Raw genomic sequence first — 21,398 nt, 5'->3', positions numbered from 1 at the left:
GGCCCCCCACCCCCCGCATTGTTGGGCACCACCTGGGCCAGGCCACCTTGTTGACCCTGTGGTGCTCCCACTGCACAGGTGGGACATGGAGGTCCAGACATGTGTCAGGCGGGGAAGGTGTCATGGCAGGAAGCCCCCACTGACTGCAGAGCTCAGAAAGGGGGGACCATCCCGCCAGGAAGGGCCTGGACTCTTGCTGCTCCCAGGAGGCCAGTAGCCAACTGAAAAGCAGCCCCTGCCCCCACATCTTTACCCAATCCCCCTCCTCTGACAAGAGGTCCTTGCAGCTGCAGAGACTCAGCATTTCCAGCCTGCAGAGCTGTGTGGACTCTCTCCAGAAGGCTCTTTCACCTGGAGCAGGACATTATTTTCCATTTGAAACAAATCCTGACTTAAAAATTTTTTTTTGGTATAGGAAGAACTTTCTAACCATAAAAATGAAGAAAGATACTGTAATGGAAAAGATTAATAGATTCAACTACATGTCAAAAACTGGCATAAACAATACTAAAAGGCAGACTACAAACTGGGAAAACATTTGCAGCAAGTGTTACCAACAGATAGCATATCAGCATGAAAAGCTCTTACAAAACATGAACATGAAAAATTAACACCCCTATAGAAAATGCACACATAATATGAAAATTTTAAGGGAAAAAACCCCATAGTGAATAAATGTATGGACATAGGTTGAACCTTAGTCAAGTAAATGCTAATTAAATGCTGATAATGTCAGTTTCTAATGCTCATTGCTGGCAGGTCACAGTGGAAATGCCTTCTAACTTGGGAGACGCCTTCTGGAACGCAATTTGGTGAAACAGATCAAGTCCATACAGGACCCACTGCATCCACTCATAGGAATCCATCGTAAGGAAATGATCTGATACTTATCTAAGATACCTGTGAAATGTCGTTCACCACCACAATATTCCTTACAGGGAGGAACTGGAGTTAGCCCGTGTCCAATGACAAGGCTCAGTTGGTCAGCGGATGTATGGCAGTTACGTTTCTGCACAATCAGTTGTGCCCTCAAAGAATACTGCCCAACGTGGGAGGGGCCCTGAGGCACAGCTTGGGAACCCCTCGCCCAAATAAAACATGGGTTTCCTCAAGCATGTGTCTCTCCTTGTGGCCAGAGTGCCTCCTGAGTGCTAGGTAGGGCCAGTGCTGGGTGGGTCAGGGCGGAGCAGGGCCCAGAGGAGCTCTGTGGATAACACATTCTTGACTAGGCCCTGCCTGGGTGGATCTGGTCGGGGGTCAAGATCAGGGCTGGGGCTGGCAAGCTGGTCAGCTCCAGAGGCTGCACTGCAAGAGCCGCAGTGCCCAGACAGACTCTTGCTCATCAGTCTCCTTATCCCTTGGCAGCTTGCAGGGCTGCCCAGTCCATCTGTGACACCTTCTAGCCTCTGTGTCTCCAGGCAGAAGACAGCCTCATACCCCAGCCTTACAGGCAGCTCCTCCTCTAGAGGCCTTCCTGGACTTCTCCCTCCACCTTCCCCCATGAATCTGGGCTGGCCCCACTCAGCTGGGCATGCTGTAGGACTCAGCAAATGCTCATGGGTCCTACTCCCCCTTGACCCTCCATAGGGGGTCTCCAACCTCCCAGAAGCTCTGCTAGAATGGACCCTGCCCCCCAGGAGACCCTGGAGTGCAAGAGAGGGTCAGGAGTTGGAACAAGGAAAGGGGGAAGGGAATAAAGGAGTCTGGGCCAGGAGTCCACTGGGCAGGCTAGGGAGGCTCCTGGCCAAGGCTGGCCCCAATGTGACCCACTGGCAGGTAGGGGAGGGGCCTTAAGGGTGGGGGCCCACCGGGGCAGCCCCTCCAGGCCTGGACAATGCTTCTTCCCCAGGGAGCCCCTGGCAACAGAAGGGGGGGCCCCAAGACAGGCCAGTGAAGTCACAGAACCCCGCAGTGCCCTCAGGGAAGGGAGCCGGAGACTCTGATGATGAATTTTGACCAGAAGGCGGTGAAATTCCTGGCAAATTTTTACATCAATGGAGGCAAACACTGGACCCGTGGCCCCCTGAGTCAGAAGTCACTAGAGCCCACCCAGTAACTTCACAGGGCGGTGGGCAGCCTGGGGGGTGGCCAGGGTGGGGCAGCTGGTGGGCTGGGTGGACGGTGGCTGCCATTCTCCCTTGCAGGACCAAGGCTGCTGTGCTGTTGTCAGGGGCGGCCTGGGATGAGATGTGGCCCTCGGGGAGGCAGGAGCTTCCAGCTGGCCTCAGGCGAAGAATGGGCACCCCGTGGGAGTCCCTGCCAACCTGCACCCGGACCCTGAGGGAGCTGCGTGAGTGAAGGTCCAGGCTAGTGGGGGTGGGGGCAGGGGGGGAGGGAGCTACCGGAAAGAACCCAGGTCCAGAGTTTGCTTCTTGCGGCCAGTGTTGGAGCAGCGACCCCCCATCATGACCGACCTGGATGTCCCCAGCCCCACCAAGTACCAGGTGCTGAGTCCGTCTGTGCGAGAATCCTCCCCACACCCCCAGTACAGCATGGGCCGCAAGCACTCTGGCCGAGGTGCGTGTCCCGTCCCTCAAGCCCCGCACCCCACCTGGCCTGTCCCCCACCCTGGGGATGGAGCCCGAGGCCCCTCCTCCTAGTGTTCCCTCCGCAACCGACGCTGATGCTCCCACTGCAGAGGGTGGTGGCCGCAGAGCCTGGCAGACCGTGTGGTTCCAGAGCGAAAGCCCCTTCACGCAGAAAGCAGACTTTAACCGAGAACAAAAGGTGGGGGGCTCGCCCGGGGCAGGTCCTGCAGGGGAGGGCGGGAGGGCGCGGGGGTGGGGGAGGCGTGGGCCCTGCAGCCCGGTCTCCTGCTCCCTCACAGTGGCCGTCGCCCGCTGACCACCAGCCACACAGCCGGCCTGCCTTCCCGGCCTTCAGCTTCGGAGGCCACCCCCCTGCCTCCAAGACACCTGGGGGCCACGCCTGCCCAGCACTGGCCCGGGCCAGGGGATCAGGCCCCCGTGTCCAGTCCCCGCTCCAGGTTCCTCCGCGGCCCCAGGGGGAGAAGCGCCCCAGCCCCAACTCCTACAACATCCTTCCCGGGAGCCGCCTGCAGAGCCCACGCCCACCCGCCTTCTCCATGGGCCGCTCGCCTGCACTCGCCTGCTGGGTCAGCTCCTGTAAGGGGGCCTGAGAGAGAGGACGGCCAGGGCGGGCTGAGGGCGGGGATCGCGGTAGGGCGGAGGGCAGTGGTCCAGGCACCTGGGCTGGAGCTCCCAGACCTCTCTCCCTGCAGCCCGGACCCCTGGCCCGGCCGCCTACTACGTAGAGGACTGCTACAACTCGCGTTTCCCCTCCGCTCCCGGCGTGGTCATCCAGGGCGTGCGCAGGCCCAAGCGCCACGACACAGGCCCCTTCTGCACGCTCTAGCACCCGCCCGGCACAGCCAGCCTGCCCGGTTATCTCGTGGAACCCTGGCCTCCCTCTGGAACTCAGCACCCCCAGTCTGGCCTTCCGACCCTCTGGGCAATCCTGATTCACCCTCTTGGTCGGCTGATGCTTCTGTGAGTTGTGGATAAGGAGAGCCCAGCCTGGAGCCCCCACCTGCCCACCCCCTTGCTATACAGAGATGCTGTTGGTTCTTCCAAACTCTGCGGTGTGCCTGGCTGCCTGCCCCTCACCTGGTGGGCTGACCTGAAGATGTGACCTGTGGTCGACCTGTCACTTCCAGTTTGCCCTATCAAGGGATTTCCATTCTACTGCCTCTGAAGGGTGTTCTCTTCTCTAGGGTAGGTTGGGCTGGCAGCCTGGGATTGACCCTGAGCCCCCCTGGACTGGGACAGCATGGGAGGAGGGCCTAGTGGGCAGTGTAGGACACCTCCACCCAGCCATGCCACCCAGGGGACTGATCCAGCTGTCAGGCTGCTTGCTGAACCGAGGAACTGACTATTGGGTTGGAGGGGGGACCAGAGTCCAGGCATTGCCATCTTGAGGTGGGGCCAGCCTGCCCAGCCACCAGGGAGGGCCCAGAGGACCAGCTCATCAGGGCCTGGCTGTACTTCCCCCAGGCCTTTACCTGAATTGAAGGGTCACCTACACCCTGAGATCTCTGGCCCACAGCCAACAGACTCTCTGGCCTTGGCCTGTTAGGCCCCAGCCCCTGCCCCCAAGCTTTAGGCACATGGTAGTAGCAGCCTGGCTGTTGGTTCCGCATCCCTATTGGCCTGTCCTCCTACCTGGAGGTTGGGCCGCAAGCCTGCCACTCTGCAGGAGCCTCATCTGCAGCTACTGGTGGCTCCTGTGACTGCACCTAGTCTCCCAGGTACTCTCCATGCAATTCCCACCCTCCCCCACCCAATCCCTGGGCCAGGCCCAGATCTCGGTCCCTCCAAAAAGGCTCCGCAACAGCTGTTCCTGCGGCCTCAGCATCACCCCCTGCAGAGTCTGAGTGCCATGCACCTGTGTCCTCCTCTACAACTGAACCAGCTGGGGGCCGAACCCCAGCACCCTGGGGAAGCAGGCCCTTTGCCACTGACCCTAGGCTGACCCAGTAGGAGAACTGTGGTAGTCCTGGCCTCGGGAGCTCAGCCCTTGGTGGGGGAGAACAGCAGCTTTGCACCCCAGGGATCCAAAGCCAGTGGGAAGGATGGAACAATCCTTTCCAGCTAGGCTGAGGAGGGAGGGCTTCCTGGAGGAGGTGGTGGCAGAGGGGGCTTTCAAGAATGAGCAAGAGTTGCTGCACAGCAGGATGGGAATTTCTAGCAGGGCAAACCGCAGCAGCAAAGGCACATGAAAAGGGCGAGGGTGTGGTGTCTGGTGTGGCAGGGCTGGTGGGATGAAAGCAGGTGAGCTGGAGGGTGCAGAGGCTGCAGAAGGCTGGATGCTGGGTCCAGGGGCTCACACACAGCAACGGGGAGCCCGCCCGCCTGGGAGGGACACTGTGGAACCTGGACTGTCATTCATGACTTTACGGAACTCGGCTTGAGGGTCTACCTCTGGAGTTAGCTGACGGTTAGGTCCTCACCGCGGCTGGTCTCTGCTAGGCACCCCCGGCCCGCTCCGCCGGAGGCACCCTTAGAGTCTAGCCTTTGCGAGAACCTTACAGTGCGCTCTGTCCCCGTTTGACTCGGAAGAAGCCAAGTTCCAGGGAATGTGAGGACAGTTCACGTATGTCCTGCACCTGTGCTGCGCACCTGGTAGGACCCCGGTAACTCAAGCAAAAGTATCCTCAGCGTCCCGAGGCTGCTGTGCGACCAGCAATAGGATTGTTCACGATCATAAAGAAAATTTACTTGCCGACCCCGCCGACACCCCCGGTGCCCCGTCGCACGCCGGGTGCTCGTCTTCCCGCCCCACCGGCCCAAACGTGGGTTCTGTGCTCCCAGAGGAAGGAACAGGCCAGAGGCTAAGCACGCCGCGGGACCGCACGGCGCCAGCCAGCGTGGGTGCAGTGCGGGGCAGAGGACTCAGCCCCAGGTGCGGCGTGGCGTGGCGGGGCCTGGCGGGGTGGGCGGGGCGAGCCCGAGGCGGTGGGGGAGGGGCAGAAGGGCGGGAGGGGCGAGTGCGAGGTGGGGGAGGGGGCCGGAGGGCGGGAGGGGCGAGTGCGAGGGGGGGGCGCGGCCCGAAGGGTGGGCGGGACGACTCCGTAGCGGTGGGGGCGGGGCCGGGCGGGGTCCGGCGGGCGAGTGGGACTGGGCTGCGCTGGGTGGGACTTGGCGGGTGGGTTGGCGCTGGGGGGCGGGGCCTGGTAGGATGGGTGGGGTGGGCGGGACCCGCGCCCGGCCGCCCAGCCTTGCGCCGGCTGAGGGCGCTGCTCCCAGGAACCTCTGCGCGGCCGCGGGGGCGTTTCCCGGGGGGGGGGGCCGGTTGGCGCGCGCACTGCTCGGGGAGGAAGCGGGAGGCTGCGGGACGCTGGCGGCGGCGCGCTGCGGCGGCACCCGGCCGAGCTGGAGGGCGCGGGGGAGCGGGGCACGGGCGGCCCGCGGGGCCCGGGGGAGCGGGCCTCTGGGGCTCCCGCGGCGTCCGCGGCGGCGGCGCCGGGCGAGCGGGGTGGGGATGGGGCGCCGAACCGGGCGGCGGCCGGGGCCGCGGCCATGTTCGCGGGGCTGCAGGACTTGGGCGTCGCCAACGGCGAGGACCTGAAGGAGACGCTGACCAACTGCACGGAGCCGCTCAAGGCCATCGAGCAGTTCCAGGTGGGCCGGGCCGGGCCCGGGCCTCTGCCCGTCTGTGCTCCGCTCCGCCAGCGCGGCTGGGAACGGCGCTGGACGTGCCTCCCGCTGCCGGGGCGGCCTTGGTGTCGCCGCCGCGCCCTGACCCTCTGCCTCCGCAGACGGAGAACGGCGTGCTGCTGCCCTCGCTGCAGTCGGCCCTGCCCTTCCTGGACCTGCATGGGACCCCGCGGCTGGAGTTCCACCAGTCGGTGTTTGACGAGCTGCGGGACAAGCTGCTGGAGCGAGTGTCGGCCATTGCGTCGGAGGGGAAGGCTGAGGAGAGGTAGGCTCCCTCTGCCCGCTGTGGGCAGGCGAGAGGGGCAGCCCGCCGCTCACCCTTGGGATCCACTCTCAGCGTTGTTGTCCCCTTGGCTGTAGAGGTGGCCTGGGGCTGTGCTCGGGCTACCCCTTCCCTGTGTGTCCCCTTAGCCATCGTCTTTTAGGGGGACAGTCAGGCAGCTACTCTGACTTGGTCCTGTGCCACACCGTCCCAGGTACAAGAAGCTGGAAGACCTTCTGGAGAAGAGCTTTTCTCTGGTCAAGATGCCGTCCCTGCAGCCAGTGGTGATGTGCGTCATGAAGCATCTGCCCAAGGTGAAAGTCCTGGGGCCACCTTGCCCAAGGAAAGCTAGCGAGGCTGTGGGGCTGCAGGCGTGGGCCTGCCTGCCCTTGGTGGAAGCTGGAGTGTGAGCTCGGCCGAGGTGGCTGCTTAGCTCTGGGAGATTTGATGAGCTGCCTGCTGGAGTACTGTTCCTTGGCACGTTTTCTGTGCTGGCTTCTCCCAGACAAGCCCCCTGGAGACTGCAGCTTGGCACTTGAGGTGACGTGTGGGACCATTTTTGGGAAAGCGCTGTTGGTATCCGGCATATTTGCCTATACCTTCTGGGGCCTGGGGGGCCAGTCACAGGTGCCTCGTTGGGGAGGGCTGGCCTCAAGGCACTCTCTGTGGGGGCTGAGACCTCTTGGCCTGTCTTGAGGGAGACCCGGGGACACAGGCGCTACTCACAGGAGGCCTGTGGTGTTGTGTAGGTTCCTGAGAAGAAGCTGAAGCTGGTGATGGCTGACAAGGAGCTGTACCGAGCCTGTGCCGTGGAGGTGAAGCGGCAGATCTGGCAGGACAACCAGGCGCTCTTCGGGGACGAGGTCTCCCCTCTGCTGAAGCAGTACATCCTGGAGAAGGAAAGTGCGCTCTTCAGCACGGAGCTCTCTGTCCTGCACAACTTCTTCAGTCCTTCCCCCAAGACCAGGCGCCAGGGCGAGGTGAGGAAGGGAGGAGGCGGGGCTTCTCCGAGGAACGCCATGGCCAGCCCCTTCCCCAGCTGCCTGGCAGTTGACTCAGTGCTCCCCTGTGAGTGTTTGGGTTGTTCTGCCCCGGAAGGGGTGCGCTTGTACACGTGGTTGGAAAGACATGTGGTTGTGTGTATTTTGCTTGTCAACTAAGTAATATGTGAATGAGGTTTAAGTCTACAGAAAGGCCATTTGAAAAGCGACTCTAAAAAGCAAGTTCTGTTTGGCCCTCAATTCTCTAAATAATTCATTAGTATAGTTGCAATTGAATTCTTCACGTTTCACTCTTTATTCATTCATTTATTTATTTATTTATTTTTAAAAAGATGACCGGTAAGGGGATCTGAACCCTTGACCTTGGTGTTATCAGCACCATCCTCTAACCAAGTGAACCAACCCTGGCCAGCCCCTTAGCTTTCTTTTTCTTGGTTTCATCTTCGTTTTATTGGGATACATCCTCAGAAAACCGTGACGTAAGCTTTCAGAGTTCTAATACGCCTGAAATTTATTTTGTTTAGACTTCACACTTGATTGGCTAAATTTAGAATCCTAGTCTCAAAATTTTAAAGGTGTTTCCTACTGTTTTCTAGCATTCATTTTTGCCCATAAGTCTGAAGCTTTTCAGATTCTCATTGCTTTTTTTATTTATTTATGTATTTTTTGGCGGCTGGCCCGTACGGAGATCTGAACCTCTGACCTTGGTGTTATAACACCGTGGTCTAACCACCAGCCCAGTGGTCCGATTTTTTCTCTCTGGGAGCATTCCAGTCTTTATTCTTGATGCTCTGATTTTATGAGGCTGTGACAGGGAGATTCAGGTTAACAGGTTGCCCTGCAGTCCTCACTGTGGTCAGCTGGCCTCTGGGCAGGCGCTGAGCTGCCTGGCCCCTTTTGTTCATGTGTGAAGTGGGTGCGGCCCATAGTCGGAATCAGCACTTATCAGCTGTTGTTGTCACTAGAGGTTCTCAGTTCCCATGTGCCGACAGTTGTGATCACCTCAGGCTGTGGGGGCGGGGTGGGTCTGGTCTGCAGCGAGGACCGTGTCCCCAAGATGGGTGCCTGCAGACCCGAGTGTTAGGAGCTGAGTGGTGCCCAACCCCCCTCTGCTCTGCTTACATGGGTCCGAGACCCAATGTCCAGAGTCCGTGGCAGGGGTCCTAGAGGGTGGACCGCCAGGCTGGTCATTGACTCCTGCCATCCCTTGCTGTTGCCTGTCAGACTCTGTCCCCATCGCCTCGGCTTGCCCTGAGTGTCCCTTCACACCTCGGGCTGAGGCCCAGTTAGCTATGGCCAGGGAGCAGCTGAGCAGAGCCTTCTTGTCTTAGCTGCAGCTGCATGGTAGGAGCCTTCCCTGCTGGCAAGGACTGCAGCCTGAGTCCTGTGTTGAGGGAATGGTGATGTGACCCCTGAGAGGGGGAGGGCAGCTGTGTCCCCACACAGCCATTCAGTTGCGGGTTGGGAGAGACTTGGCAGTTGGTGTTTGCACTCCAGACCCCTGTGGCTTTGGCCTGTGCTCTGTGGCCCTGGATGCTGGTGGTGGGACCAGGGATAGCTGCGTGGCTTCCAGCAAGGCAGAAGATGGGGCACCAGTCAGCCTGGGCCAGTGTGGGTGCCCTCAGATGGAGAGCAAAGGGGTCTCTCAAGCCTTGACCAGGCCCGGAAGGTTGTGCCCACGTGTCCTCATCAGGGCCTGTGTCTCCCACACTGGCAGGGCTCTTCGGGTGGGCCTTAGCTGCCTCTGTGCCTGACTGGGCAGGTGAGGGGTTGTGGCATGCAGTAGGAGTCACAGCGGGTCACAGATCAGTGGGTTCAGAGAACCATGGGGACTGATGTGGGATTTGCCACCTTAAAAGTAACAGAGCCTGCGCCATCAGACAGGCTGCCAGTGTTGTGTGAGAGAGGAAGAAATGTTTTATGCCAGAAAAGTGGGAATGGCAGGTGTGCAGGGGCAGGGCAGCGCGGTTGCAGAGGTGGGCAGGGGAGCTCCTGGGCTCGAAGGCTGCGTCTCGCCCGCTAGGTGGTGCAGAAGCTGACGCAGATGGTGGGCAAGAACGTGAAGCTGTACGACATGGTACTGCAGTTCCTGCGCACGCTCTTCCTCCGCACGCGGAACGTGCACTACTGCACCCTGCGGGCCGAGCTGCTCATGTCCCTGCACGACCTGGATGTCGGTGACATCTGCACTGTGGACCCCTGCCACAAGGTAGTTCTGTGCTCCTGCCTGCTCCTGGCTCCTCCTCGGCGGCTCTCCTCCCTTGTGATGCAGGTGGCCCAGTTACCTCCTGGGCCCCAGCCACTCCCAAGCCCCTTTCTCAAGCTCTGTTAGTCCATCCAGCTGCCTGCCATGTGCTGGCCCCTCAATTCCTTTGCAGACCCCATCTGGAGGATGGAAGAGTGTCCCCACTGTCTCCCTCGTCCAGCGGTGTGCAGGCCCCGTGGCTGTGCCTGGACCCTTGCCCCAGCCTCCTCTGTCTTTACAGTCTGCCTCTGGCCCCACCTGCCCCACAGCCCTTGGCTTCTTCTTTTTTTTAATTTTTTTTTAAAAAAAAAAGAAAAAAAAAAGATGATCGGTAAGGGGATCTTAACCCTTGACTTGGTGTTGTCAGCACCACACCCTCCCAAGTGAGTGAACCGGCCATCCCTATATAGGGATCTGAACCTGTGGCCTTGATGTTATCAGCACCACACTCTCCCAAGTGAGCCACAGGCCGGCCCTAGCCCTTGGCTTCTTTTTTTTTTTTTTTTTTTTTTTTGTCGTTTTTTCGTGACCGTCACTCAGCCAGTGAGTGCACCGGTCAGTCCTATATAGGATCCGAACCCGCGGCGGGAGCGTCGCCGCGCTGCCAGCGCAGCACTCTACCAAGTGCGCCACGGGCTCGGCCTGCCCTTGGCTTCTAATTGGCCAGGCTCCAGGTGTTCCCCACACTGCCCTTCACCCCCTAGTGTGGACACTGCAGCCTGAGACCGTCTCCCAGGGACTGGGTGATGTCATGCTCTGAGCCCCACGTTGCGGGAGCACTGCAGGGCCCAGCCTACCCTGGGGGCTGCGAGGGAGTCTCCAAACAAGTATCGCCTCCCCACGTGCTGTCCTGACCCAGCTGCTTTTGCCCCCCCCGGGAGGACACCCCCTGCTTCCTGCAGCTCCTCCTCCTCCACGAAGGCTCAGCTGTGCCTTCTGTCTGCATACCTGACACCAGAGGACAGGCACTGGGTTCCCTTCTCTTTGTCCAAATGCGTTTGCACGGTGACAAGGTGAACAGTGGGCATGACCTCACCCTGGCTCTGGGCTCCTGATGTCTGGTGTTTGGGGGCAGCATGGGTGTAGGGAGGGACCTGGTGGTCCCTTGGGATACCTTTGTCTTCCCTGGGCTTGGCCTGGTGTGGAGACCTGGGCCTTGGCCTGTGGTTATCTTTGCCTCGTCCTGTTCCTGGCCCAGGGGCCCTGCTGGGCCTTGGTGCTATGGCTCTCATCGCACTGACGACTGCCTGAGGAGTGGGGAACACTCTGCCCTGCCAGCATGAAGGCCTGGGTGCCAGGAGCTGCTCCCTTGGCAGCGCTGTGCCTGAGCAAGGGGCGAGGGGCTGTCTTCAGGGCCTTAACTCTTGCCATCCTCGGAGGGTCCGGGCCACGACCTGACTGTGTTTCCTCCTTGTAGTTCACCTGGTGCCTGGACGCCTGTATCCGAGAGCGGTTCGTGGACAGCAAGAGAGCCCGGGAGCTGCAGGGGTTCCTTGATGGAGTGAAAAAGGGACAGGAGCAGGTCCTGGGGTGAGGGCTGGCTCTGCGAGGGTCCCGGGCCCCAGAGCCCATCCACAGACAGCTAGTGCAGCACACTTTGTCCCAACATTGGTAGCTGGGGGCTCTTCCAGCCTGTTTTAGCAGAACTACACGTGGTACTCCTCTGCAGAATGTGGGACCCACGGTTCCAGGGGCAGCCAGGTGTCCAGAGGCCGGGGACTGTGGTGTCTGCAGCATCATAGGGGTTATAGACCCTGTCCTGGGGCACTCTATGCCAGGAGGTGGCCAGATTTGGGTCCCGGCTGGCAAGTGGACAGGGTGCTGCCTGGTCCAGCCCTGCCACTTCTGTTTGTTAGAATGGTCTCTGTGGGACACTGAGTTTGGAGAGTTTGGGTCAGGTTTTCAGAACCAAAATGTGATCTAAATTTTTAAAAAATTTCCTCACTCTTTAGTTTGAAAGATCTTTGAGTAAGTTCAGGATAAATTATGAACCTTAAGCTTTTCTTTAAAGAAACCCAGAATGGAATCAGCTTGCTCCACATGGAGAGGCTGGCTCCCGGGGCTAGTCCCTGAGTCCCGCAGCCCAGCCTGGGGCCACCTTGGGCTTCCCTACCTAGTGCTGAGGCCTGTTCTTGCAGCGACTTGTCCATGATCCTGTGTGACCCCTTCGCCATCAACACGCTGTCACTGAGCACTGTCAGGCATCTGCAGGAGCTGGTTGGCCAGGAAACACTGCCCAGGGTGAGCGCGGGCTGGCAACGCCGGCCATTCTGGGTGGTTGTGAGCTCTACATGTGTGGGATTGGGTTTCACCCCATGTGTGGTGGCACGAGGAGCCTATGGTCAGAGTCCTGGGGTCCTATTTCTGGGCACCGGTTACTCAGCTGAGTAACAGTCGGAGTCAGAAGAGAATTGGGCCTAGGGTGGAAGCTCCAATGAGTGTGCTGAGGTCTCTGTGCCCCCACAGGACAGTCCCGACCTCCTGCTGTTGCTTCGGCTGCTGGCGCTGGGCCAGGGGGCCTGGGACATGATCGACAGCCAGGTCTTCAAGGAGCCCAAGATGGTATGTGACCCAGTGGGATCGTTTGGGAGAGGCTGTGGGCCGTACTGGAGGGGGGCGAGCTAGGTGATATTTGAGGTCTCTCTGGTCCCAAAGCTTTGTACCTGAAGATGCCCACCTTCATTTTGGGAAAACAGCCACTTGGGGTATATTGCGGCATCTCCTTGGTGGACTCGGCCCAGCAGGGGCTCTGCATGGCTGGCTGTGATCATGCCAGGTCGGGGTTCAAGGACTGGGCAGAGGTCTTGGGAAGCTGGAAGGAGGGACCTGGGGGCTCATGTCCAGAAATGCTGGATGTGAGAAAGGTGCGCTGGAGCGGGGCCAGTGGACTACAGAGGTGGGGGGTGGGTTAGAGGGCCAGGGGTCTGCATGGGCTGGGCTCACGATCTCCCACCTGTCAGGAGGTAGAGCTCATCACGAGGTTCCTGCCGATGCTCATGTCTTTCGTGGTGGACGACTACACTTTCAATGTGGACCAGAAGCTTCCAGCCGAGGAAAAAGCCCCAGTCACGTACCCAAACACGCTTCCTGAAAGTTTCACCAAGTACGGGCTGGCGGGCAGCGGGTGGGAGGGGCGTCAGGACTGCGGCTGTGAGTGGACGCGCTGCTGGGCGGGGTCTGGGCTGGGCTGCCAGGGCTGAGGGTGCCTGTGGGCGCAGGTTTCTGCAGGAGCATCGCATGGCCTGCGAGGTGGGGCTGTCCTATGTCCTGCACGTCACCAAGCAGAGGAACAAGAATGCGCTGCTCCGCCTACTGCCAGGGCTTGGTGAGTCCCAAGGGTGGGGCCAGCTTGTGCCTGCACTTCAGCATCTGCCACATCTCACCTGGGCAGGCCCTCCTGGGACCGCGGACAGCCTGGGATTGCCCTGTCTCCCCATCCCCACTTCCGATTTCACCAGCTTGGTTTAACTTTTAAGCTTTTGTTTGTTGCTTGTTTTTTTTTGGTGGCTGGCCAGCTTGGGGATCTGACCCTTGACCTTGGTGTTGTAACCTCGCTGTCACCGACTGAGCTGGCCAGCCAGCACAGTCACTTCTAGGTTTCTGTCACAGTCTGTTTTAGTAGGAGAGTAAGTATTTTCACAGATGCCTTTCTGGGCCTCACAGCCCTTCCCACAAAGAGGTGACGTGAGAACCACCTTTATTTTATCCTAATTGGGGAGAGGCGTGGAGCTCCTCAGGTGCTCAGATGTCTCTGGAGTGAGAGACACAGAGAGAGACCTCCACTCAAGGCTGTGACAGGCCCACTTCCCCAAGAGCCTCTGGGGGGAGGGGTTGTTGCGAGCCAGGAGAAGAGGGAGGGGTTCCTAGTGGACCCCTTCAAGAATAAAGTTGCAGGTCTTGTTGGAGAGGGTTTCTGAACAGATGGAAGTCAAGTGCACAGGACGGTGGAACCCCAGTGCCTTTGCCTGCTGTAGCATCCGGTGTAGCAACACAAGCCTGGGCCCTGCTGACTCAGCCTTGCCTGGGGTTTTGAGGTTTCTTCATAGAGGTCTTGCACATTTCTTGCTAAGTGTGTTTCTTGGTCACTGATGTGTCTAAGGGTAACGTGTGTGTATGTTTTCCGGCTTTCTGTACAGAGGAAGTTATCTTGGGTATTGATTTATACCCAGCCACCTTCTAACTGAATTCTCTTAGCTCGGGCATTGGTTTTCTAGGGCTACTGGAACAAATTACCACAAACTTAGTGGCTTAAAACATTCAGCAGGCCTTGCTACAGGGGCAGGACACTATTAAGAACCGTGACCACAGGCCCCAGTCACACTGCGTTGGGTTCACAGTGATTCCTTTGTGTCAGATGCCTGGCGGTGGCCCCGACTGATCAGGTCTGGATTCAAATGAGGGCTGTCCTTCCTACCCATGCTGGCTCATCTGCCCCTTAAGCCTCTCATGAGCCATAGGGTTACTTGGGAATTGGGGCATTTGCCATTGGGACCTTGGTGCATCCCCTGGTAGTGACCATGTACCTGCTCACATGTCCTGTAACCATGCTGGCCACGAGGCTGGCTGAGGCCCAGTAAGATGTGTGGCAGGAGCGCAACTTGGGACCCAGGTCTCCCCGAAATGCTCCAGTCACTTTGTGGGTTCAGGTGGCATCAGCTGGGTCTGTCCTCATGTGGGTCCTTGTCCAGGCCCCTCTTGCTCTGTCAGGGAGTGGTGACGTCTGGCCCCGAGTCCACCTTGCCTGTCCTCCCTCAGTGGGGCCTGGCTGCGGGATCCTGTCTCTGCCGTTTGGTGTCAGGGGCTTCAGAGAAAAGATTTGCATGTTTTTCCTTGTTTTTGCTGTGGACTATTCAGATGGGGGCTTGGTGGGCTTGCCCTGGGCTGGCACAGTGGCACTTCCTTGGGCTATGTCTCTTGTCGGTGGTCTCCAGGTTCTCTCTTCTGTGGTCAGTTTAGGCCTTGGTTCCTTGGCTGTTGGGCAAAGCCTTTCGTAACAGGCCCTCGTCACCTTTTCTCTTCCCCTGCCCCTCCTCAGCCCCTCCTCGTGGCCCACAAGCTGTAGCCCTGCTTTAGGTGCTCAGGGTCCCAGACCACCCCCCACCCGCCTGCCTGGCAAGGGCCCTTCCCCACTTGCCAATGCCCTGTTCTTAGGGCCTCAGGACAGCTGGGAACCCCTGTCTGAGCCCCCTAGAGCAGGTGCTGCTGAGTGGTCTCCCTGAGACACAGGTCCCTGAGGGCAGAGGCCGCCAGCCCCTCAGGGTGGGTGAGGTGAAGAGGGGCAGGTGGTGGCCTGGTGGGCTGATGCCTGCTGTGATTGCAGTGGAGACCTTTGGCGACCTTGCGTTCAGCGACATCTTCCTTCACCTGCTCACGGGGAACCTCGTGCTACTGGCCGACGAGTTTGCCCTGGACGACTTCTGCCGCAGCCTCTTTGATGGCTTCCTCCTCACCGCCTCACCACGGTAGGCCATGGAAGCCTGGGAGATGGCCAGTGTCACCATCCTGGAGGTGAAGGGCCATAGGAGGGTCTGTGGGCACCAGGGTCTGCCCTCAGCCCTGCAGGGTGCTGGGCATAGCCGGGGAGTGGTCCAAGGGGCTGGCTGTGTCCTATCTGGAGGGGCACCTGCAGGTGGGCCGGGCCTGGGAATGAGGCAGTCTACTGGCCCCTCCCACTCCCCACCTCCTGCTGGGCCGTGGCCTTTTCCAGGAAGGAGAACGTGCACCGGCATGTGCTGCGGCTCCTCATCCACCTGCATCCCAGGGTGGCCCCGGCCAAGCTGGAGGCCTTGCAGAAGGCCCTGGAGCCCACGGCCCAGGTGGGTGACCCTGACCCCCACCTCGGGGGAGGAGGCTTGCTGCCCACGTGAATGTGCCTGGTCACTACCAGCCTCAGGCCTGCTCATGCCAGGCAATAGCTCTGGTCTGCAGTGCTTGCCGTTGTCTGTGGGCTGTTCTCTGCATGACCCTGGGCCTGTCCCATGTGTGCTGCCTGGTAACTGTGGGTTTCCCTGCAGAGTGGAGAGGCGGTGAAGGAACTATACTCCCAGCTTGGCGAGAAGCTGGAGCAGTTGGACCAGCACAAGCCCAGCCCGGCCCCAGCCGCAGAGACACCAGCCCTGGAGCTGCCACTCCCCAGTGTGCCTGCTCCAGCTGGGCTCTGAGGCTTTGCCTGGGGCTGGTCAGGAGTGGGGGGGCCCTTCTGGAATGAGGCTCTGGTGAGCCAGGAGAAGAGACCCCCTCAGACATGGGAGTTCAGGCCAGTCACTGCTTTCAGGGTGGTGGTCAGATGGGCCACGGTCCCATTCCGTGAGCGGGGCACCCCCTCCACACCTCAGCCCCACCTGGTTCTGGGAGGTTGTCTGCCACTCATATGATGGGAGCTGTGTGCCTGCCCTCGGGGCCTCTGGCCCGCTCTGTGGAAGACAGCCCTAAAAAGCTTGCTTGTTTCTGCTGTGCATTTCAGGTTTTCATGGCTGTCTCAGAGACAGACTGGCAGTAATAGGGATTAGGAAAAAGCCACCTGTTTTCCAGGGGCAAAGGGCAGGGGGCCTAAGCTGACTGTGTCTGGGGTGGAGGCTCCCAGGGGAGGTCTGAGGGGATGAGGCAGGGCAGCCATGCTGGCATAACTTGGCGAGAGCATGAGGTTCGCTGGGTTGTGGTGTCTGCAGAGAGCAGCCACCACCTGGAGGCAGCAGCTTGAGCCTGGCTTGTGCCAGGGTGGGTGGTCCCCACTGCCTGAGGGCCCGCAGGCAACCTCCGCAGCACAGCGCCATGGAGCAGGGTGTGGCAGGCGGGGCCAAGGAAAGCCTAGGCACTCCCACCTGCCGCCTCAGTTTACCCTTGGAGCTGAGTGCTCCTCCTCGCTGAGCTGCAGTCTCCACCTGCCGGGCGGGGCAGGGATGGCACCCATGGTGAGGTTTTCAACTAAAGTGAATAAAGGCATTTTAGTAGACACTGCAGGTTGTTTCTGTGCTTGCCCTGGGGGTTGGATGCAGGTCCAGGGTGGGCACAAGTGAGAGTCAATACCTGTGGCTCTATGGGCCATAGTCTGGCCCGCTTAGCCCCTCCTGGCGACAGCAGCCGTGGGGGGGTAAGTTAAGGGTGAGGCCGTGGGATTCCACCTTAGCCTTGCAGGGTGGCTTGGTGCCCTGACATGCAGACCAGCTCCTTTGTTTCTGTCCTGTGGGTCCAGGTGAGCAGCCCCTCTCTGCACAGAGTTGGACCTGAGGCCCTGGGAGTGCCAAGGGTGAGCCCCAGGCCACAGGCTATGCTGGCAGCCAGGTGTGGCTCCTAGCGCACTTGTGTGGGTGGCTTGGAGAATTCAGCCTCAGCTGTTAAACATCACGTCTCCTTGGGATGCCCATCACTGAACTCTGCTCCATGGAGTGCCAGGCCAAGGCTACGCAGGCGAGACCCGTCAGAGCATGACCAGTGCCCACCTAGCATGATGGGGGCACTGGGGTGTGGGTGGGCTTGGGAACCCTCTGAGCCTGTGCCTGGCTTTTCTCGCCCTCAGGGGCACCCAGGGCCCCAAACTTGTGAAGGCCCTGCACAGTATCTTGGCAGGCAGGGCTGCCCCACACCACCAAGTCTGCATCTTGGTTTACCCTGTTGTGTCTTCCTCTGAAAGAGCTGCAGGGCAGGCTGAGGGCTCTGGAGGGTGCTGGGGCCACACAGGACAGGGGCACTGCCCTGGCTGACAGGGTGGACGTGTTGGGGTTCTGGGTGTGATTTCTTTTTTTGACCGGTAAGGGGATCGCAACCCTTGGCACAGTATGGTCTGCACCACGCTCAGCCAGGGAGCGCACCGGCCATCCCTATATAGGATCTGAACCCGTGGCCTCAGTGCTACCAGCGCTGCACTCTCCCGAGTGAGCCACAGGGTTGGCCCTGGGTGTGATTTCTTGAAGGTAGACCAGTAGGATTTCCAACAGGTTGGAAGTGGGTGTGTGGGGCAGTGGAGTTGGCAAAGGTCCAAGGCTTTGGACTTACTGGGCAGGCTTTAGGGGAAGATGGGGAAGGTTGGGTTTTGTGGAGCTTGGCCTACTAGGCACGTACCATGGGTTTGGGAGTCGAGCTCAGGGAAGAGCAGGACTGGGGTGATTCTGGACGCTATGAAACCCAACAAGGTCACCCCAGGTGAGACTGGTGGTGTGCTCTCCCCAGGTGGGGCGGGGGCGCAGGCGGATGGGGTTCCAGCAGTCCGTGAAGGATTGGCCTGGCCTGGAGGAGGAGGGGCCAAAGGAGAAAGGCTGCTGAGGGGGCGGTTGCAGTGGCCTTGCAGGTGGAGTCTGCAGGGGAGGCCTGAAGACCACCAAGTGAAGGAAGGGAGCATGGGCTTCAGGGTCGTGGGTGTCGGGGCTCGGAGAAGGGTGCTCTTTTAAAAATTTTTTTAAAGGTGGAAGAAACATGTTTCTGGGCTGATGGGAATGACACAGTCCAGTGAAAAGTGGATGATGTTTGGGCGGCTGGGCTGTCACTGAGTGAGCAGGTGTGGCTGGGGCTTCAGGGCAGAATGCTCCAGGGAGGCAGGACAGTGGGGCCAAGGGCAAAAGAGAAGGAAAGGCCTCAGCCATGGGGGCAGCGGCCAGTGCGTGGACCTGGATGGCTGGTGCAGTCACTGGGTAGCGCTAAGGGCCCACGGAGGATCGTGGTCAAGATGGACAGACTGGTTCATGTGGCCAGGCTCCTCCAGCCTTGTTCATGTGCAGATGTGAGGACAGGGTCCCGCTATGGGCACCTGCAGGGGATGATAGGACCATCGGGTGGGGAGAAGGACCAGGTGGGTGAGGGGGGTCAGGGTCGAGGGCTGGAAGGTGTGAACTGTAAGGACGGGCGAGGGGCGTGGGAGTGGGCAGCTGAACTTGGGTGGTGCACACACTTATTGCAAGAGGCCAAGGGTCTCCTGCAGAAGCGATGGTGACCGGGAGGGGGCGCTGTTGGGGAGTCAGGGAGAATGTCCTGGTAGGGGACAGCGGAGAGGCCTGCGTGGCCTGAGGACAGGAGAGCAGGATGGTCTGAAAGCCGCAAGGAGGAGTAGGGACGCGCCTGCCCACCTCCAGGCCAGTGGTTTGGGGGAAACCTAGCTGTACTTAATGAGCCTGAGATGGCAAGGCGAGGGGTCCACTCAGAGAAGAGGCTGGATATGTGCTTTGGGCCTTGGATTGTATTTGCGCAGATGGACGGTGAATCCCAGAGAGCAGGGCTGCCGCTGGGCAAGTGGGCGCGATGGGGCTGCTCCTGCGGGCCAAAGGCAGACGGTGACAAAAACGAGGGGCTCTGGGCCGGCCCGTGGCTCACTCGGGAGAGTGCGGTGCTGATAACACCAAGGCCCCGGGTTCGGATCCCATATACGGATGGCTGGTTCGCTCACTGGCTGAGCGTGGTGCTGACAACACCAAGTCAAGGGTTAAGATCCCCTTACCGGTCATCTTTTTAAAAAAAAAAAAACAAAAACAAGGGGCTCTCTCCCTTCACCCCTGCAGGAGGGGCCTCAGCCCAGGACTCAGGTTCACTCCAGGGTCCTCCCTGTGTCAGAAGAAGCTCTGAGGTTAGAGGAAGGACCCCCACTTTCAGGCAGGGCCATAGGGCCACCTTCTGCCCTGGTGCCAGGAGGCCTGGCCTGGGCTGCAGATGCAGCAGCACTCCGTGTAGTAGGTGAGGCCCTGTGGCCTAGAGAGTTGAGACTGAGGTCCCCAAGTGCCCAGCCCTGCAGAGAGGAGGGGCAGCAGGTCCCAGGCACGGGGCCGGGCTCCTAGAGGGGAGCGTGTGGTTCCTCAGCACCAGGAACTGTGGATCCATGTTCTGGAGAGAACAGGAGCCCCAGGCCTGTGACCAACACCTCTATGCAGGTCCTGCTTCTTGGGTGTTAGGTAGTGGAGGAAGTCCTTTGTGGGTACAGAGTGGCAGCTGAGAGGAGGGGGGGTCTCGAGCCAGGGGCACTCAGGACTGCCACAAACACATCCACGCTGGCTACTCACTCCAAGGTTGCCATGGCTGCATTGTGTGTCCTGAGAGGTTCAGGGCTTCCAGGCTGGGCTTGGAGAAGACCAGCTCCCTTTGCCAGTGGTAGGGTCATCTAGGCAGTCCCGGGTGCTGAGATCATAATGGAAGTGGGGGTGGGCCCATGTGCAGGCAAGTGGCCCAAGGGTCCAGAGCCCTTCCTTGCCTCCCAACTCTTGGCCCAACCTAGAGTTTCTAAATGTGCTGCCCAGCCCCCACAAGGACCCTGAGCCACCTTCGGGGGAGGGATGGGGTGGGTCTTTTCCCAGTTCTAGAGCTTTTGTTCCGAGTGTGCTGTCCTCTCCTTGGAGGGGGGGATTGCTCCAGGCTGGGGCACAGAGGAAGAGGGGAGGACCTGGAAGGAAAAGGAAATGAGCCCTATTCTGGGGCCCCCAGATTGAGGTCAAAGGAAGAAAAAAGTGGCGGAGAGGAGAATAAGGGAGAGACCCTACCTGTCCCCTCTGCACCTGTCTTGCTCCCCACTTGTTTGCAGACACCTGGAGCCCTGCTGGGGGGAGGGTTGTCAGGTGGAGGAGATGTCCTGGGGAGGTGGGGGTCCACGGAGGAAGACTGAGGTGCAAGGAGCCCAGGGGTCCTGGGGGAGGGTAGGCAGGAGGAGCCCTCAGCCTCACCATGTGTCCTGGGCCTGGACTCAGCCGGCAGGGCTTGAAGAGCCGCAGGGCCAAGGAGGGGAGGTGACCTGCTGGCCAGGGGATCTGGTCAGCCAACCAGGTCTCCCCCTCTGGCGCCTCGGTCCAGCCCAAGTCCCGCCCGCGCCGCACCCCCTGACTCACTTCCTTTGTACAGAAGCGGAAACCTCCCTAGAGCTTCCTCTGTTCCAGACGCTCGCTCCCTGGGGACCCGCAGGTGTCGCTCCCCCTCCAGGCCCTGAGCTGGGCCAGGAGGTCTCTGACCTCCCCCCACCCCCGGGAGGCCGGCATTTCCTGCTTCCTGAGGCGCAGGTACCAGCATCTGGTCTGGGTGGGGGTGGGAGCTGGGGGAGCCTGACTGTAGTTGCAGGTATGGGGGTGGGTTGGGGGCCCAGGGGCTTAGGCCAGCCTCCTGCTCTATCCCTCCTCTCCAGCTCCTCTGTCCTTCTGTCCGTCTCTCCACGCCACGCCCACTGGTCTCTTGCGGGGGCGGGTGTTCCCTCCACTGCTGTGCTAGTGTGTTCCCTGGAAGGGTGTGGGGGTCGGGGGCAGGGCTGGGGCCCATTCTTCAGACCATAGGTTCCCGCCAGAGCCCGCTCCCCTCAAGTATTCTCGAGTGCGTGGGGGGCTGCGCTTCCCGTGGTTCCCCCTCGGGATGCGGCGGGCCCTTGGCGCCCGGAAGTCCAGTCGGAGCTGCAGGCGGGGGCAGGGTCCGGCGTGACCCTTCTTCACCCCTAGTTGCCGCCTGGTCGGCCACCGACTCCTCCTCCAGGAAGCCGGAGCGGCTGCCCGATAAGCTGCGTGGCCCCCTCCCCCCAGCCACTTCCTTAAGGCCCGAGAGATTTGCCCTGGGGCCCCGCGCGGGAGCCGCTTCCTGGTCAGAGGGGCGAGGCCGGGGCCAGGCCCTGGCTGCGGGGCAGGCCAGGCCGCATCCCCCGGGACGCCTGGCCCAGGTCCCTTGGCGGCGGCCTGCGGGGGCGGGCCGCGGCGCGAGTCCGGAGACCCTCCCCGTCTTCCTGTTGCAGGGCGCACGACCTGCATGCCAAGCGCCGCTGCCGCGCC

The 21,398-nt window shown here is 60.4% G+C and overlaps 2 protein-coding genes across 3 annotated transcripts; both read left to right on the top strand.

Annotated features, from left to right (window-relative positions):
• The first annotated feature begins 1,942 nt into the window (after nt 1-1,942).
• STPG3 (sperm-tail PG-rich repeat containing 3) lies at nt 1,943-3,375 on the top strand. Of its 2 annotated transcripts, none has more exons than XM_063082664.1 (6): nt 1,943-2,052; nt 2,145-2,290; nt 2,383-2,517; nt 2,639-2,727; nt 2,975-3,125; nt 3,242-3,375. In XM_063082664.1, exons 1-6 carry the CDS (start codon nt 1,943-1,945, stop codon nt 3,373-3,375), a joined length of 765 nt encoding a protein of 254 aa, XP_062938734.1. The 2 variants fall into 2 exon arrangements, with proteins under 2 accessions (XP_062938734.1, XP_062938733.1); XM_063082663.1 differs by having other exon boundaries at nt 2,828-3,125.
• Nucleotides 3,376-4,780: 1,405 nt separating this feature from the next.
• NELFB (negative elongation factor complex member B) lies at nt 4,781-16,636 on the top strand. Its single transcript, XM_063082553.1, has 15 exons — nt 4,781-4,790; nt 5,331-5,395; nt 5,766-6,140; nt 6,278-6,441; nt 6,653-6,752; nt 7,188-7,418; nt 9,463-9,648; nt 11,102-11,214; nt 11,823-11,925; nt 12,151-12,246; nt 12,645-12,787; nt 12,903-13,009; nt 15,005-15,146; nt 15,392-15,500; nt 15,699-16,636. The coding sequence occupies exons 1-15, from the start codon at nt 4,781-4,783 to the stop codon at nt 15,843-15,845; spliced, it is 2,091 nt and encodes a 696-aa protein (XP_062938623.1). The 3' UTR covers nt 15,846-16,636.
• The last annotated feature ends 4,762 nt before the right edge of the window (nt 16,637-21,398 follow it).

Source organism: Cynocephalus volans, chromosome 17 (genome assembly GCF_027409185.1).
Source record: "Cynocephalus volans isolate mCynVol1 chromosome 17, mCynVol1.pri, whole genome shotgun sequence".
Lineage (NCBI taxonomy): Eukaryota > Metazoa > Chordata > Mammalia > Dermoptera > Cynocephalidae > Cynocephalus > Cynocephalus volans.
This window is presented reverse-complemented; position numbering and strand designations above follow the sequence as displayed.